Raw genomic sequence first — 15,220 nt, 5'->3', positions numbered from 1 at the left:
TGAAAACACGATGATCCAAAACCTATGGGATACAGCAAAAGCAGTTCTAAGAGGGAAGTTTATAGCAAAATAACCCTACCTCAAGAAACAAGAAACATCTCAAACAACTTAACTTTACACCTACAGCAATTAGAGAAAGAACAACAACAAAAACCCAAAGTTAGCAGAAGGAAAGAAGTCATAAACACCAGATCAGAAATGAATGAAAAAGAAATGAAGGAAACAATAAGAAAGATCAATAAAACTAAAAGCTGGTTCTTTGAGAAGATAAACAAAATTTCATAAACCATTAGCTAGACTCATCAAAAAAAAAGGGAAAAGACTCAAAGCAACAGAATTAGAAATGAAAAAGGAGAAGTAACAACTGACACTGCAGAAATACAAAGGATCATGAGAGATCACTGCAAGCAACTATATGCTAGTAAAATGGACAACCTGGAGAAATGGACAAATTTTAGAAAAGCACAAGCTTCTGAGACTGAACCAGGAAGAAATAGAAAATATAAAGAGACCAGTCACAAGCACTGAAATTGAAACTGTGATTAAAAATCTTCCAACAAACAAAAGCCCAGGACCAGATGGCTTCACAGGCGAATCTGTCAAACATTTAGAGAAGAGCTAACACCTATCCTTCTCAAACTCTTCCAAAATATAGCAGAGGGAGGAACACTCGCAAACTCATCCTACGAGGCCACCATCACCCTGATAACAAAACCAGGCAAAGATGTTATGAAAAAGAAAAATACAGGCCAATATCACTGATGAACATAGATGCAAAAATCCTCAACAAAATACTAGCAAACAGAATCCAACAGCACATTAAAAGGATCATGTACCATGGTCAATTGGGGTTTATCCCAGGAATGCAAGGATTCTTCAATATATGCAGATCAATCAATGTGATACACCATATTAACAGATTGAATGAGAAAAACCATATGATCATCTCAATAGATGCAGAAAAAGCTTTTGACAAAATTCAACACCGATTTATGATAAAAACCCTCCAGAAACTAGGCATAGAGGGAACTTACCTCAACATAATAAAGGCCATATATGACAAACCCACAGCCAACATCGTTCTCAATGGTGAAAAACTGAAACCATTTCCACTAAGATCAGGAACAAGCCAAGGTTGCCCACTCTCACCACTCTTATTCAACATAGTTTTGGAAGTTTTAGCCACGGCAATCAGAGATGAAAAAGAAATAAAAGGAATCAAAATTGGAAAAGAAGAAGTAAAACTGTCAGTGTTTGCAGATGACATGATACTATACATAGAGAATCCTGAAGATGCTACCAGAAAACTACTAGGACTAATCAATGAATTTGGTAAAGTAGCAGGATACAAAATTAATGCACAGAAATCTCTTCCATTCCTGTACACTAATGAAGAAAAATCTGAAAGAGAAATTAAGGAAACACTCCCATTTACCATTGCAACACAAAGAATAAAATACCTATGAATAAACCTACCTAAGGAGACAAAAGACCTGTATGCAGAAAACTATAAGACACTGATGAAAGAAATTAAAGATGATACAAACACATGGAGAGATATACCATGCTCTTGGATTGAAAGAATCAACATTGTGAAAATGACTGTAGTACCCAAAGCAATCTACAGTTTCAGTGCAATCTCTGTCAAACTACTGATGGCATTTTTCACAGAACTAGCACAAAAAATTCACAATTTGTATGGAAACACAAAAGACCCCGAATAGCCAAAGCAATCTTGAGAACGAAAAATGAGGCTGGAGGAATCAAGCTTCCTGACTTCAGACTATACTACAAAGCTACAGTAATCAAGACAGTATGGTACTGGCACAAAAACAGAAATGTAGATCAACAGAACAGGATAGAAAGCCCAGAGATAAACCCACACACATATGGTCACCTTATATTTGATAAAGTAGGCAGGAATATACAGTGGATGTAGAAGGGTAACTGAGGACATGGGAAGAGACGTGACCCAAGAATCGGCTCACCTAGCAAGCTGGGTGCGTGCGAATGTTTCCGGACTGCAAGCAGTACTGATTGTTCTGGGCACTGATCCCCACATGTCCTTGGTATAATCGGGAACATAAGGAAATAAGGAGGTGCATTGTTTAGATGTTCAAGGACGACACAGCCTGTGCTAAATAGAACCTTTTTGTATTAGATAAAGTTATAAGTAAAGTACATCTAGCTCTTAAAATGTGCTTTTAATTACAAAAAGTATAAGAGATGTCAGATAAAGGTTAAATAAATACACCATAGTGGACTGAGGGCTTTGCTGTTTTGCCTGAGCGAGCAACAGCCCTCTACCACTGTGCTTTAACGCATACATCTCGTGTGTAGGACTCATTTTCATCTCTGACTGAACAACTGCAACAGCGGAGAAAAGACAGCCTCTTCAGTAAGTGGTGCTGTGAAAACTGGACAGCTATGTGTAAAGAATGAAATTAGAACACTCCTTAACAGCATATACAAAAATAAACTCAAAATGGATTAAAGACCTTAATGTAATGCCAGACACTATAAAACTCTTAGAGGAAAACATAGGCAGAACATTCTATGACATAAATCACAGCAAGATCCTTTTCGACCCACCTCCTAGAGAAATGGAAATAAAAACAAACAAATGGGACCTAATGAAACTTAAGAGCTTTTGCACAGCAAAGGAAATCATAAACAAGACAAAAAGACAACCCTCAGAATGGGAGAAAATATTTGCAAATGAAGCAACTGACAAAGGGTTAATCTCCAAAATATACAAGCAGCTCATCCAACTCAATATCCAAAAAACAAACAATGCAATCCAAAAATAGACAGAAGACCTAAATAGACATTTCTCCAGAGAGGATATACAGATTGCCAACAAACACATGAAAGGGTGCTCAACATCACTAATCATTAGAGAAATGCAAATCAACACTACAATGAGATCTCTCCTCACACCCGTCAGAATGGCCATCATCAAAAAATCTATAAACAATAAATGCTGGAGAGGGTGTGGAGAAAATGGAACCCTCTTGCCATTTTGGTAGGAATATAAATTTACACAGCCACTATGGAGAACTCTGTGGAGGTTCCTTAGAAACTAAAAACAGAACTGCCGTACGACCCAGCATTCCCACTACTGGGCATATACCCTGAGAAAACCATAATTCCAAAAGAGTTATGTATCACAATGTTCATTGCAGCACTGTTTACATTAGCCAGGACATGGAAGCCACTGAAGTGTCCATCAGTAGGTGAATGTGTAAGGAAGATGTGGCACATATATACAATGGAATATTACTGAGCCATAAAGAGAAACAAAATTGAGTTTTTTGTAGTGAAATGTATGGACCAAGAGTGTGTCATACAGAGTGAATTAAGTCAGAAAGAGTAAAACCAATACCGTATGCTAACACATATATATGGAATCTAAAAAAAAAAAATGGTTCTGACGAACCTAGGGTCAGTACAGGAATAAAGACACAGACGTAGAGAATGGACTTGAGGACACAGGGAGGGGGAAGGGTAAGCTGGGACAAAGTGAGAGAGAGGCACGGACATATATACACTACCAAATGTAAAATAGATAGCTAGTGGGAAGCAGCCGCATAGCACAGGGAGATCAGCTCTGTGCTTTGTGACCACCTAGAGGGGTGGGATAGGGAGGGTGGGAGGGAGACACAAGACGGAGGGGATATGGGGATATATGTGTATACGTATAGCTGATTCACTTTGTTATACAACAGAAACTAACACAACATTGTAAAGCAATATACTCCAATAAAGGTATTAAAATACATATATATATATATTATTTGATTTGCATACATTTCATAGCTCTGTCTACTGAAAAGCCCTAGAAATAGTGACCATTTCATTAGTACTGAACCCTTCTGACACCAATGCTGTGGTTTTAAATGTTGATTTCCCATTAAAAGAAATTAAAGGTCCTTGGAGAAATGACTGATTTTCGGTCTGGGGCAAGAAATGTGCAGGATAATTTTGTAACCCCATATACTAGAAAGCAAAGAAAATATGAAGACCAAGAGTATTAGGATTGAATTAATAGGACTCAGGAAGCAATTTGAATAGATAATCTACCAGAGAAGGAATAAATTTAACATCAATAAGGATAACAATCACAAGTGATTTAAATCCATCACGTACATCTAAATCCATGAATTCATAATGATGTAAGTGAAGAAATACTTATTGCGTACCCTTGATGGTACTACTCCTTACTTTGAAAAGTGGTAAATAAAGGGAAAAGAAAAACATTCTTCCTGCTTTCCTACGAACAATATCTCAGAGAAACTGAATAATTGATTTCATAAGTTTTTATTTATAAAAATATCACCTGTAATGTACAAAGAATGTTACAGTATCTTCATTTTGCAGTCTCTTAGTAGATCTGGGCAATGATTATTAATGGACTGTTAATATAAAAAAGGTAAATGGTACACCAGTTCATATGCTACATATGCAGTAGGCTTACCAGAAATTATTGACCCTGGAATCAGATCAAATCTCTTATCTATTGCAGTGGTTTTCAACTTGGTTGCGCATTAGAATCACTTGGAGTATGTTTAAAAATCTCAAAGCCTAGACTGCAATTACATTCAAGTCTCTGGGGTGAAACCCAAGCACCAGGATTTTTTAAAGCTTCCAAAGTTGTTTCAATATGCAGCCAAGGTGGAAATGTACTGTTTTAGATCCAGCTGATAATCTACAGTAAATACAGGGATCAGAGGGTGCAGTCAGCAGAATCCACACTGTGGGAAGCTGCATAGGATATATGACCCAGTTTCTTAAATAGAGAATTAAACGGAATAAAAAGAAAGAGAGGAACAATAGATGGGGCTTGATGATATATCAACTAATTATAATATATGGACTATTTATGGGTCCTAAATCATACAAACCAAAAAAAAAAAACCAAAATCACAAGTCTATCATGCAGATGCAATCGCTGATTGTTAATTTTTAAAGTGTGATAAGAGAACTATGGTTATTTTTTTTAATTGGCTTTACTATCAGAGATACATGCTGAACTATTTATGGATGACATGATGTTTGTAATTTGCTTCAAAATAGCTGGCAGTAGTGGAGGAGGATTGGGTAGGGTTATAGATAAAACAAGATCAAGTTGATAAGTTATGGATACGTAGAGGTTCTCTTCATATTATATGTTTGAATTCTATAGTAACAGTTTTTTTAAGTTTCAAGGAATATATATATATATATATATATATATATATTTTTTTTTTTTTTTTTTTTTTTTTTTTTTTTGCGGTACGCGGGCCTCTCACTGTTGTGGCCTCTCCTGTTGCGGAGCGCAAGCTCCATGGCATGTGGGATCTTCCCGGACTGGGGCACGAACCCGTGTCCCCTGCATCGGCAGGCGGACTCTCAACCACTGCGCCACCAGGGAAGCCCTCCAAGGAAAATATTTAAGGCAGAGGAAAGAAATCAACAAAGAAGAGTAAGAAAAACAAATCAGTAGAGTAGAAAACCCCGGAGAGAATGGGATTATGGAGAGTTTCGCAAAGGAGAGAGTGGTCAACAGTGATCCAGTGAGAGGAGATCAGAAAAGTACCCACTGTTTTTGGCAGTCAGAATGATACTGTAACTTTTCCCAAAACAGTTTCCATAGCACTGTGGCAGTTGGAAGTCTGGTTGCAGCCTGGAGGCGGCAAGGAGTTGTGTGTAGACTACACTTGCAAGGGGTGACAGGGCAGCGGCTACACGTAAACTGTTAAAGGGTCAAGGGGAAGCATTTGCCGTGTTATTTGTATTTTTGTTTTTTTTAATACAATGAGAGCATGTTCAATCTTTTTTTTTAATTGATTGGAAGCTGAAAATACAGAAGAGAATAATAGTCTTGGAGGAGATGAAATGGGATGAGATTAAGCGTGGAAGTTGAAGAATTGGTCTTGTATAGAATAGACAGTTGTTCCTGTGAAGAAAGTTGAAGACTAGAAACATAGGGGAATTGAGGGTAAGAAGTTGAAGGTGACCTTTATTTTTGTTGTGACTGTTATTTTTATTGTGAGATAACGAGGATGGTCACCTTCATATCTTAAATGCATTCAAGGTTAACTAGTTAAGAAGTTGGAGGAGAATGTGTATGCTTTATATTTCTGCTAAAAGGAAAGGTTGTAGTATAGAATACCACAATAGCATACCCAGTTGGTACTGGATTCCATAACTTTGTGCTGCTGCTATTATGAAAAAACACAAAACAAAACAAAAACAAAAACTAAGAAACTTCCTAGGGGCCATAGCCAGTTATTTTCAGACAGTTATTACATCCTAATTATGTGTGTATGTATATATAATTTGTGTATATAGTTTGCAAGTGGCTAATCTTAGGGGTGTGTGTGTGTGTGTGTGTGTGTGTGTGTGTGTGTGTGTGTTTTAACTCAGATTCTTCATTCAAAGTTTAATGATTTAGGCTTTGATCAGCTTTTCCATTTAAAACTTGAATTTTAATATCTGTTCATCTTAAATGGGATTTCTTTGAGTTTTAAAAAGGTCTCTTTTCTATTCTGATTTTAGTTTTATTAAATCATAATTTTAAAATTAAATCAGAAGGCATATTAATCAATAAAATTATTTACAATCAGTTTTAGTTCATATAAACATTCATTTGCTTTTAATATATGTCTTGGACTATAGTAGATTTCTGGGACTCGGTAGGAAAAGTTCTTTTTATGAGTAATAGGAAAACTCATTAACTTGGGTACAACTGACTTACCCATATTTCACTCTGGTACTTTAATTTACTTCTGAACTATTTCTGTATAGTGTGTTTGGGCTGTTTTTTTCAACAATACTTTAAACAGGTTTTTTTTTTTTTTAATATGAAACTGTCTTAATTAGGAAGGAGTAATATAGTCTATAATATATCAGTATTTGAAAAGTAGCTGTTTATCAGACTGCTGTTTGGCCCTCAGTATTTGACTTTTATATAATTTTTGTTGATGTGAATAAAGTATGGTTCATTTTATTGGAGCAGGTAGATTCTAAGATGGTCCCCAGTGATCCCTGCCTCCTGGCATTTACACCCTTCTATAATCTCTTCCCCTTGAGTACAAGTACAACTTGCTCAGGTATACCTTCTATAGTTATAGAATATGCAAAGGAGACGTCCCTTGTGTGATTAGGTAACATAAGAGCATAACTTCCATGTTGCTAGCAAGCTCTCTCTATTGCCTTCTTGGATTACAAGCTTTGATGAGATAAGCAGCCATATTGGGGAGGTCCACTTTGCGAGGAACTAAGATTGACCCCTTGCCAACAGCAAGCTAGGAACTGAGACCCTAAATCCAGTTCAGTTCATAAGGAACTGAATCCTGCAACAACCACATGAGCTTGGCATCATATCCTTCCCCAGTTGAACCTTCAGATGAGACTCCAGCCATGGCTGGCAACTTGATTACAGCCTTGTTAGAGACCCTGAAGCAGAGGACGCAGTACGTCTGACCCACAGAAACTATGAGATAATAAATGTGTGTTTTTAAAAATAAACAGCTACGTATGTGGCAAGTTCTTATGTAGCAATAGATATCTAACTCAGTTATGAAGCAGATAATATTTTCCAAGACATACTAAACCCAGTATATTACTAGCCTCCTTTACTTTCATAGTGCTAGGTGATTTATGTGCAAGGCTGACAGTTTTTATTGGGAATTGAGCCAGTTAGTAAAGGAGTGAACTAGAAATGAGTAGCAATGTACTTAAAAAAGAGGGACTCAACCTAGGTGTGGAGGCTGACCCTCTCAGGCCAAGGTATCTAAAGAGCTTGGCAAGTTGCTAAAATAAGAGCAGCGGCCTCTACTGGGATAACCTACCTAAAGTCCTTTGCATTTGCTGTTTCTTCCATCTGAATCATTCTTTGCCCAGATATCCAGATGGGTCATATCCTTGCTTCACTTAGAGAGGCCCTCCCTGTCTGCAGTAAATAGACTACGGCTCCCTATCACTATCTGTTCTCTAACCTTGCTTTATTATTCTTTAAAGCACTTAACACTGCCTGACATTATGTTACATACTGATTTGTTCATTGTCTTTCTCCTTCACTAGAATATAAGCTCCTCATGGGTAGGAACTCTGCTTATTTTGTTCACTACTGCATATGCAACATTTACAACGGTACTTGTCATATAGTAAATGATCAGCAAATATTTTTTGAGTGGATAAATCTACCTTCCAGTTTTTACATTGACCAGAATTTGGTTGTCTGAAGGTTGGTGGGAGTTTTAAGGAGTGATGCCTATTCTTGGTCAGGACCCCAGTTAGTGGCTGAGAGATGAGGTATTGTCTTCACACAGGGAGATGCAGTGGCAGAAGCATATATACAGGCTGATATTTAGCACAGCTGCTCAAGACTAAGGCAAAAGCTGTGAGTGCTGCAACTCTGGGATTAAGCAAACATCAGGGTTGAACCGGGGGTCTGGGGGTAGTGAGGCAATTAAGCCTAGACTGTTAGAATCTGGAGAAATGATTTAATTCCATACCTAGACCCCTCTTCATTCTTTTTTCCATTCATTTGTTCATGCAATAATTCAGTGCCTGGTGTTATTCTAGGTAAAGGAAATACAGAGACAAGTCACATAATATCCCTGTTTTCATTAAACTTGCATTGTAAAGGAGGAACATGGTCAACACAAACTAATAAATAATTTCTTATAGTGTTCATTGCTATGGAGAAATCATCATAAAAGAAGGTACTGGAATAAAGATGAATTTCATCTCCATGTTAGTGCTGTGTTGGAATCATTAGTTATTACTCAAAAAGAAGAGTTGCTCATACAGGGCATGCTCTGAGTAATGAATTACTAAGTAACTGGGAATTAGTAACTGTCATTTTCTATCTATAAATGATTTCTTAGATTATTAAGACGTGCAGTGTGTGTTCTACATTTATCAAAAAAATAATTGATTATAATCAGGTTTATAGGTAATTGATTTGAATACTTGATAACCACTTATAGAAGAAAGTAAAGTAGAATTTAGCTTCGGGATTTACCACAATATTTATTTGTAAGCTTTAAATATGTTTGACTTAAGTATCTTAGAATTGATTAGTCAGTCACATTTACTGAGACAGTATAGTCAAAGTTCAGCTCTCTGAAACCCTCAACAGTGATTTGTTCTATACAGATAAGATTTCTGTGAAAGTGAGTATACTGTCCATTAAAAAGCAAAACTTAGTTTATCATTAAGAAATATTTATTTAATTTCTACTATTTCAGGCATTGTGTTAAGTACCAAATATGCATTGAAGAAAACAAGTATCGTCCTTGTCCTCATGGAGTTTACGGTCAAGTAGGGGAAACATACTTTAAACAAGTAAACTTAGAAATTGTGGTAAATGCAAAGAAGACAAAGAACAGATTGTTATGAGAATATAACAAAAGGAATATTATTTAGATTAGAGGAGTTCAAGAACCGTGAATGATCTGAGATTTTTAACCCTACTTAAAAAGGCTAGCCTGCCAAAGTGTTCTGAATATTTTCAGAAGACATGAGACTCCTGGGTCAGAGCAGAACTTTATTACTCACAGCACAGCAAGCCGCGTGAGTATGGGCATATTTGTATGTTGGTTCCCCGTGCCTCCAGGCCTCCTGGGGAGACACAGTTTGGGCCCATGTGAATGGTACGTATGCTGTGAGTTTGTGTCACAGGTGAGAACTTTAAGCTTGGACAATCTCCAGCTTTTGCCATAAGCAGTAAGCAAGCCTGCTCTTTGTGTGGAGGGCAAAGTTACCTCATGTTTCAAGGTTGCTTGCTACAAATGCAAACCTGATAAATGGCCTGGATAAAGAGCAACCAGGGCCTCGCATTGACATAACTTGCAAGAATGTGTGGGGACACTCAGGCCGTGGTGAATGGCCTCTTCATCAGCAAGGATAGATTTCACAGAAGTCCTCTCCAAGATTTTTTTTTTAAAACAGCTTTACCAGAGTATAATTGGTGTACAGTAAACTGAACATAAAGTGTACAGTTTGGTAAGTTTTGACATATATGCACACCCATGAAAGCATCACAAGTCAAGATCAATGAATGTATTTCTCACCCGCAAAAGTTTCCATGTACCCCTTTGTAATTCCTCTCCCCGCCATCTCCTTTCTTCTTCCCCAGGCAAATTCTGACCAGCTTTTTGTCACTATCTATTGGTTTACCTTTCCTAGAGCTGTGTACAGATTGAATGATACAGCATGTATTGTGTATTCTTGTTTGTCTTTCATGCAGCATGATTGTTTTTAGATTCATCCATGTTGTATTATGTATTTACTTCTTGATAGTATTCCATTGTGCAGATATACTGTAGTTCGTGTATGCATTCACTTGTTGATGGACATTTGGGTTGTTTCCAATTTGGGGCTATTACAAGTGAAGGTACTTTGAATGTTCATATAGAAGTCTGTATATGGACATATACTTTTTTTTCTGTTGGATAAACATGTAGAAGAGGAATATTTGACCATGTGGTGGGTATATCTTTAACAGTTTAAGAAAATGCTAGGCTGTTTTGCAGAATGATAATACAATTTTTCCATTCTACTAACAGTATACAAGAGTTTCAGTTCCTGTATCCTCACCAACATTTGATTTTTTTTAATTTTTGCCATTCTAACAGATATATAGTCATGTCTCATTGTGATTTTCTTTCGAATTTGACTCCAAAAGCAAAGGAAACAAAAGGAAAAATAAACAAGTGGGACTATATCAAACAAAAAAGCTTCTGTACAGCAAAAGAAATCATCAACAAAATGAAAGGGTAGCCTACTGAATGGGAAAAAATATTTGCAAATCATATACCTGACAAAGGGTTTATATCTAATATATACATAGAACCCATACAACTCATAGCAAAAAATCAAACTATCCCGTTAAAAAATGGGCAAAGGATCTGAGTAGACATTTTTCCAAAGACAACAGATAGATGGCTAACAGGTACGTGAAAAGATGCTCAGCATCACTAATCATCAGCAAAATGGAAATCAAAACCACAATGAGGTATAATCTCAAACCTGTTAGAATGGCTGGTATCAAAAAGACAAGAAATTACAAGTGTTGATGAGGTTGTGGAGAAAAGGGTGGGAATGTAAATTGACGCAGCCGCTAGGAAAGAGTATGGAGGTTCCTCCAAAAAATTAAAAACAAAAATGATCCAGCAATTCCACTTCCAGGTATTTATCCAGGATTTTAAAAATATTTCTGTTACTGATTTCTAATCTAAAACTGTTTTGGTTTTTATACTTTGTATGACTTGGAACCTTTTAAATTTATTTAGACTGTTTCTTGGCATCAGAAATCGTTGGTTTTGGTAAATGTTTCATGTGTACTTGAAAATAATGGCTACTTTGCTGTTTTGGGTAAAGTATTGTGTAAATGTCAATTACTGATTTTCTGTGTACTTGTTTTATCATTTATTGAGAGAAAGAAAATCTTCACCTGTAATTGTTGATTTGTCTATTTCCTTATAGATTAATTTTCAAAATATATGGTCCACATATCACGTGCAGTAAATAATCTGGGAGGAAAATTACTGTTACTGGCATTATTTTGAAAGACCTTATTAGAACACATCTTTGGTTTGTCCTATAGTATAGGCTATTTCTGGCACCATCTTCACATACAAAAAAATTTTTATTTGCTACATTTTATTTTTTATCATTTATCTAATCCATTTTATTGTTTTGCTTGGCAGCTTCTATGTTTTTGAAACAGGCATTTGAAGGAGAATACCCTAAATTATTGCGTCTTTATAATGACTTATGGAAGCGTCTTCAACAATACAGCCAAAGTATTCAAGGAAATTTTAATTCAAGTGGAACTGCAGACCTCTGTGCTGACTTACAACACATGGAAGATGATACACAAGACATATTCATACCAAAGAAGCCAGATTATGAGTATGTTTGTTTAATCAAACCTGTTTGTTGGCCTGTTAAGGATTTTGTCTTTTCTTTTTATTATAAGTTAGAAAATGGGAAAACGCTAATCTTTGTGAATACTTGTAATGATTACTATTTATTTATTTACTTTAAAAGACTTCACAACACTTTTAACTGAAGAAGTTGAAATTTATCCTTAGTTGAGCAGCCTGGTTCCTGATTAAGATTCATTTTAAAGTATATCACCAATTAAGGTGAATAGAAGCTAAGAGATGAGCATATGTGGTCATTATCATTCAATTGATATTATAAGATAACCTGTAATTACATCAGACAGCACCATTATTGATGGACCACTGGCATAAATGTGATATAAAAGGAAATGGTGTGTTCAGGAACTATAGCGGAAATATATCTTATGCTGGGTTAGATTCTCCGTCTGGTGGGAAAAAACTAAGTACAGTCAAAATTAAACCTGAAAATCTCTTAGATTATTCATGAAGTACAGTATATGTAGCCATATTTATAAGCCACATCAGAAAAATTATACCATCTCAATAAGCTTAAACCAGCCACCTTTCCTCCTAAATTGAAAAAGAGTATTGTTTTCACATTTCTCTTTGAGCACCAAATCAATTGATTGGCTTGCACACCATCTTTAAACACTAGAATCATTTATTGTGATGAGACTGACTCAAGTAACAGTAGATTCTGATCACTGACCTTGTAAGAAAAAGGTTAGATTTATGAGTGCTATTTTAATGTTTATCTTAAAAAATTTTTCTTCTGAATACTTATAGCTGAATTGTATCCACTGTAGTAAGAAGTTCTGACTGGTAAGATACAGGACGTAGAAGTTCTGACTGGGAAAACAAGTGGCGTGAGGGTAGGCTGGTATGATAGAAGGAGACGCTGTTGTTCTCTTCAGTTACTCTTTCATGCTAAACATGGAGATTAGGTGAGGGCTAATGGAAAGAGGAGACAAGAAGACTGAAAAGTTATCTGTTGATCTTCAAAGATCTTGTAATGCATTAAGGTTTTTTTTAAGTATACAAAATAGCGTATATAGTATCATTGTATTTCTGGCTTAGTTTTATTTTTAGATTCATATGTTGGCACTGAATTCAGCTCTGGAAATATACATAGCACAAGGTAATAGTGTTTTATGTCCAAGAGGTAGAGTTTTTATTCTGTATTTTCTGCTTTTACTTAAAATGAGCATATGTTACTCGTGGGGATAGAGGAAAGGCAGTAAATGCAATGTAGAGAAAAAAATCAGAATGAAAAAAAAAACCACTGTGTTTTGGGACATCATTATCACCTTTTGGAGACTGACTTCAGTAAGGTGGGAAAGAGGACTTATGACCTGTATTCTTCTCAGAAACCAAACCAAATAATGAGGATATAATAAGGAAACAATGACAATATGATTTATATATTCTTTTGAGAAGTGAGGCAAGAAACAAACATAAATTTGACCATGGTAGCTGAGCCAAAGGAAAGTTTTTTGTTGTTGTTTTTAATGATAGAGGGAAAGCTGAGAGTTTTTATAGATAGAAGTAGCCAGTGGAGAGAGAAAGTGAAGAAAAGAGATAATGAATGGAACAAGCCCTTAGAATAATCTAAATAGAATCAAGGCACAAATAACCAGGTTAACATTTTTCATCATTGAGTATTCATGCTGAACTTTTGAGAGCTGTTCTTGCTATGAGGAAAATAAAACAAGATAATGTGACAGTGTTTTATATAGGGTGGTTAGAGAAGACCTCTATGAAAAGGTCACATTTGACCCAAGATCGAGATAATGTGAAGAAATCAACTATGGAAGATTCGGAGTAAGATTTTTGCAGGCAGAGAGAAGAGCAAATTTAGAGTATGAGAAAATTAAGATGGGGAGGTTGAGGAATAGAAAGCTGATCACAATGAATGAGGGAGAGTGGGGGGTAAAAAATTGGGTCGGAGAGGAGGGGAAACGTAAGATCATGTAGGGCTTTACTCACCATGATATGGGGTTTAGAGTTTATTCAAAACACTGGAAACCTTTGCTTTTAAACAGAGGAATGAGATGAACTAATAAACATTTTAAAAATTAGCATGCTGGCTTCCTTGTGGACAACTAAGGGGGAGTGTCACCACAGGGAAAGAGAAGCTGTTTTGTTTATCCAGACAAGAAATGATAATGTCTTGAAGTAGGATAAGTGGATGAGATGGTGAGAACTGGTCAGATTGATTCGAGATATAGCTTAGAGGGCAAGCCAGCAGAACTTGCTGGTAGATCGCATTTGAGAGGAAAAGAAGAATCAAGGATATGCGTGGACAAGTTGGGAGAAGCCTAATGATTGGAAGACATTGTTTCATCGAGTAGTGTTTTTTTGTTTTGTTTCATTTTTGTTTGTTTGTGGGTTTTTTTGTTTTTTTTTTTTTTTTGGCCATGCCACACGGCTGTGGGATTTTAGTTCCCTGACCAGGGATCGAACCCAGGCCCTCCACGTTGAGAGCGTGGAGTCCTGACCACTGTACTGCCAGGGAATTCCCCATCGAGTAGTGTTAAGGTTTTTCTTTTGAAACTGTTGAATCAGAGATGCAAATTGAGTTGTTACAGAGTTGTTGAAAAGGTACTTGAATGTGAATCAGGGCTAGAAATACATATTTGAGAGTCATCACTATGCAGATCTTTAAAAATCCTGGGACTGGAGGAGATTCCATAGGGAAGATATATATAAAGAGAAAAGGGAATTTTGGCCCAAGATACGCACTCCAAAATTTATAGATTGTGCAGAGGAGTGGCAGCCTGCAAGACTAAGAGGAAAAACAATGGTGAGATAGGAGGAAAACTGAAAGTTATGTGGAACCCCAAAGAATGAGTTCATTTCAGTCAGAGGAGGAATGGTTAACTGTGTCACATGCTTTTGAAAAGCTGAAGAAGCTTAGGACTGAGAAGTGACCTCTAGATATAGCAAAATAAGGTTGTTCAAGGCCTAGATGTGGAATGGTGGATACGAAAGCATTATTAGGATTGATGAAAGACAGAATGGGAGGAGATTGACTTCTGGGATGACAGCCGTCCCCACTCCGCTGACCCACCCCACAGTGAATCTGGTGAAAACTATTAAAAACCAAACAATTTAAAGTGTCTGGAAATGGTTTTAAAAGCAAACAGAAAATGAAAAATCATCGACTCAAGAAAGTCTATGAAAATTCGGTAGAAAGAATTCCATAAGAGCCTGTGATATTAGAACCAAGACTGGTGTTCCTCCCTCCCTCTTCCCAGCTCAGCAAGGCATAGGCTCCACTCAGGACTGTGACAGCCAAGAACAAAGGGCTCCCTCCC

The 15,220-nt window shown here is 36.6% G+C and overlaps 1 protein-coding gene across 1 annotated transcript in view; it reads left to right on the top strand.

Annotated features, from left to right (window-relative positions):
- COG5 (component of oligomeric golgi complex 5) overlaps positions 1 to 15,220 on the top strand; it is a 273,181-nt gene that overhangs the window by 182,067 nt on the left and 75,894 nt on the right. Inside the window, exon 12 of the mRNA XM_082632836.1 lies at positions 11,703 to 11,907. Coding sequence (XP_082488962.1) covers positions 11,703 to 11,907 — 205 coding nt within the window. The remainder of the gene's footprint in view (positions 1 to 11,702; positions 11,908 to 15,220) is intronic.

This window comes from Mesoplodon mirus (genome assembly GCF_964341445.2).
Source record: "Mesoplodon mirus genome assembly, chromosome: 9".
In the NCBI taxonomy this organism is placed as follows: domain Eukaryota; kingdom Metazoa; phylum Chordata; class Mammalia; order Artiodactyla; family Ziphiidae; genus Mesoplodon; species Mesoplodon mirus.
Note: the sequence above shows the minus strand (reverse complement) of the source record. Positions and strands in the feature narration are given on the sequence as shown.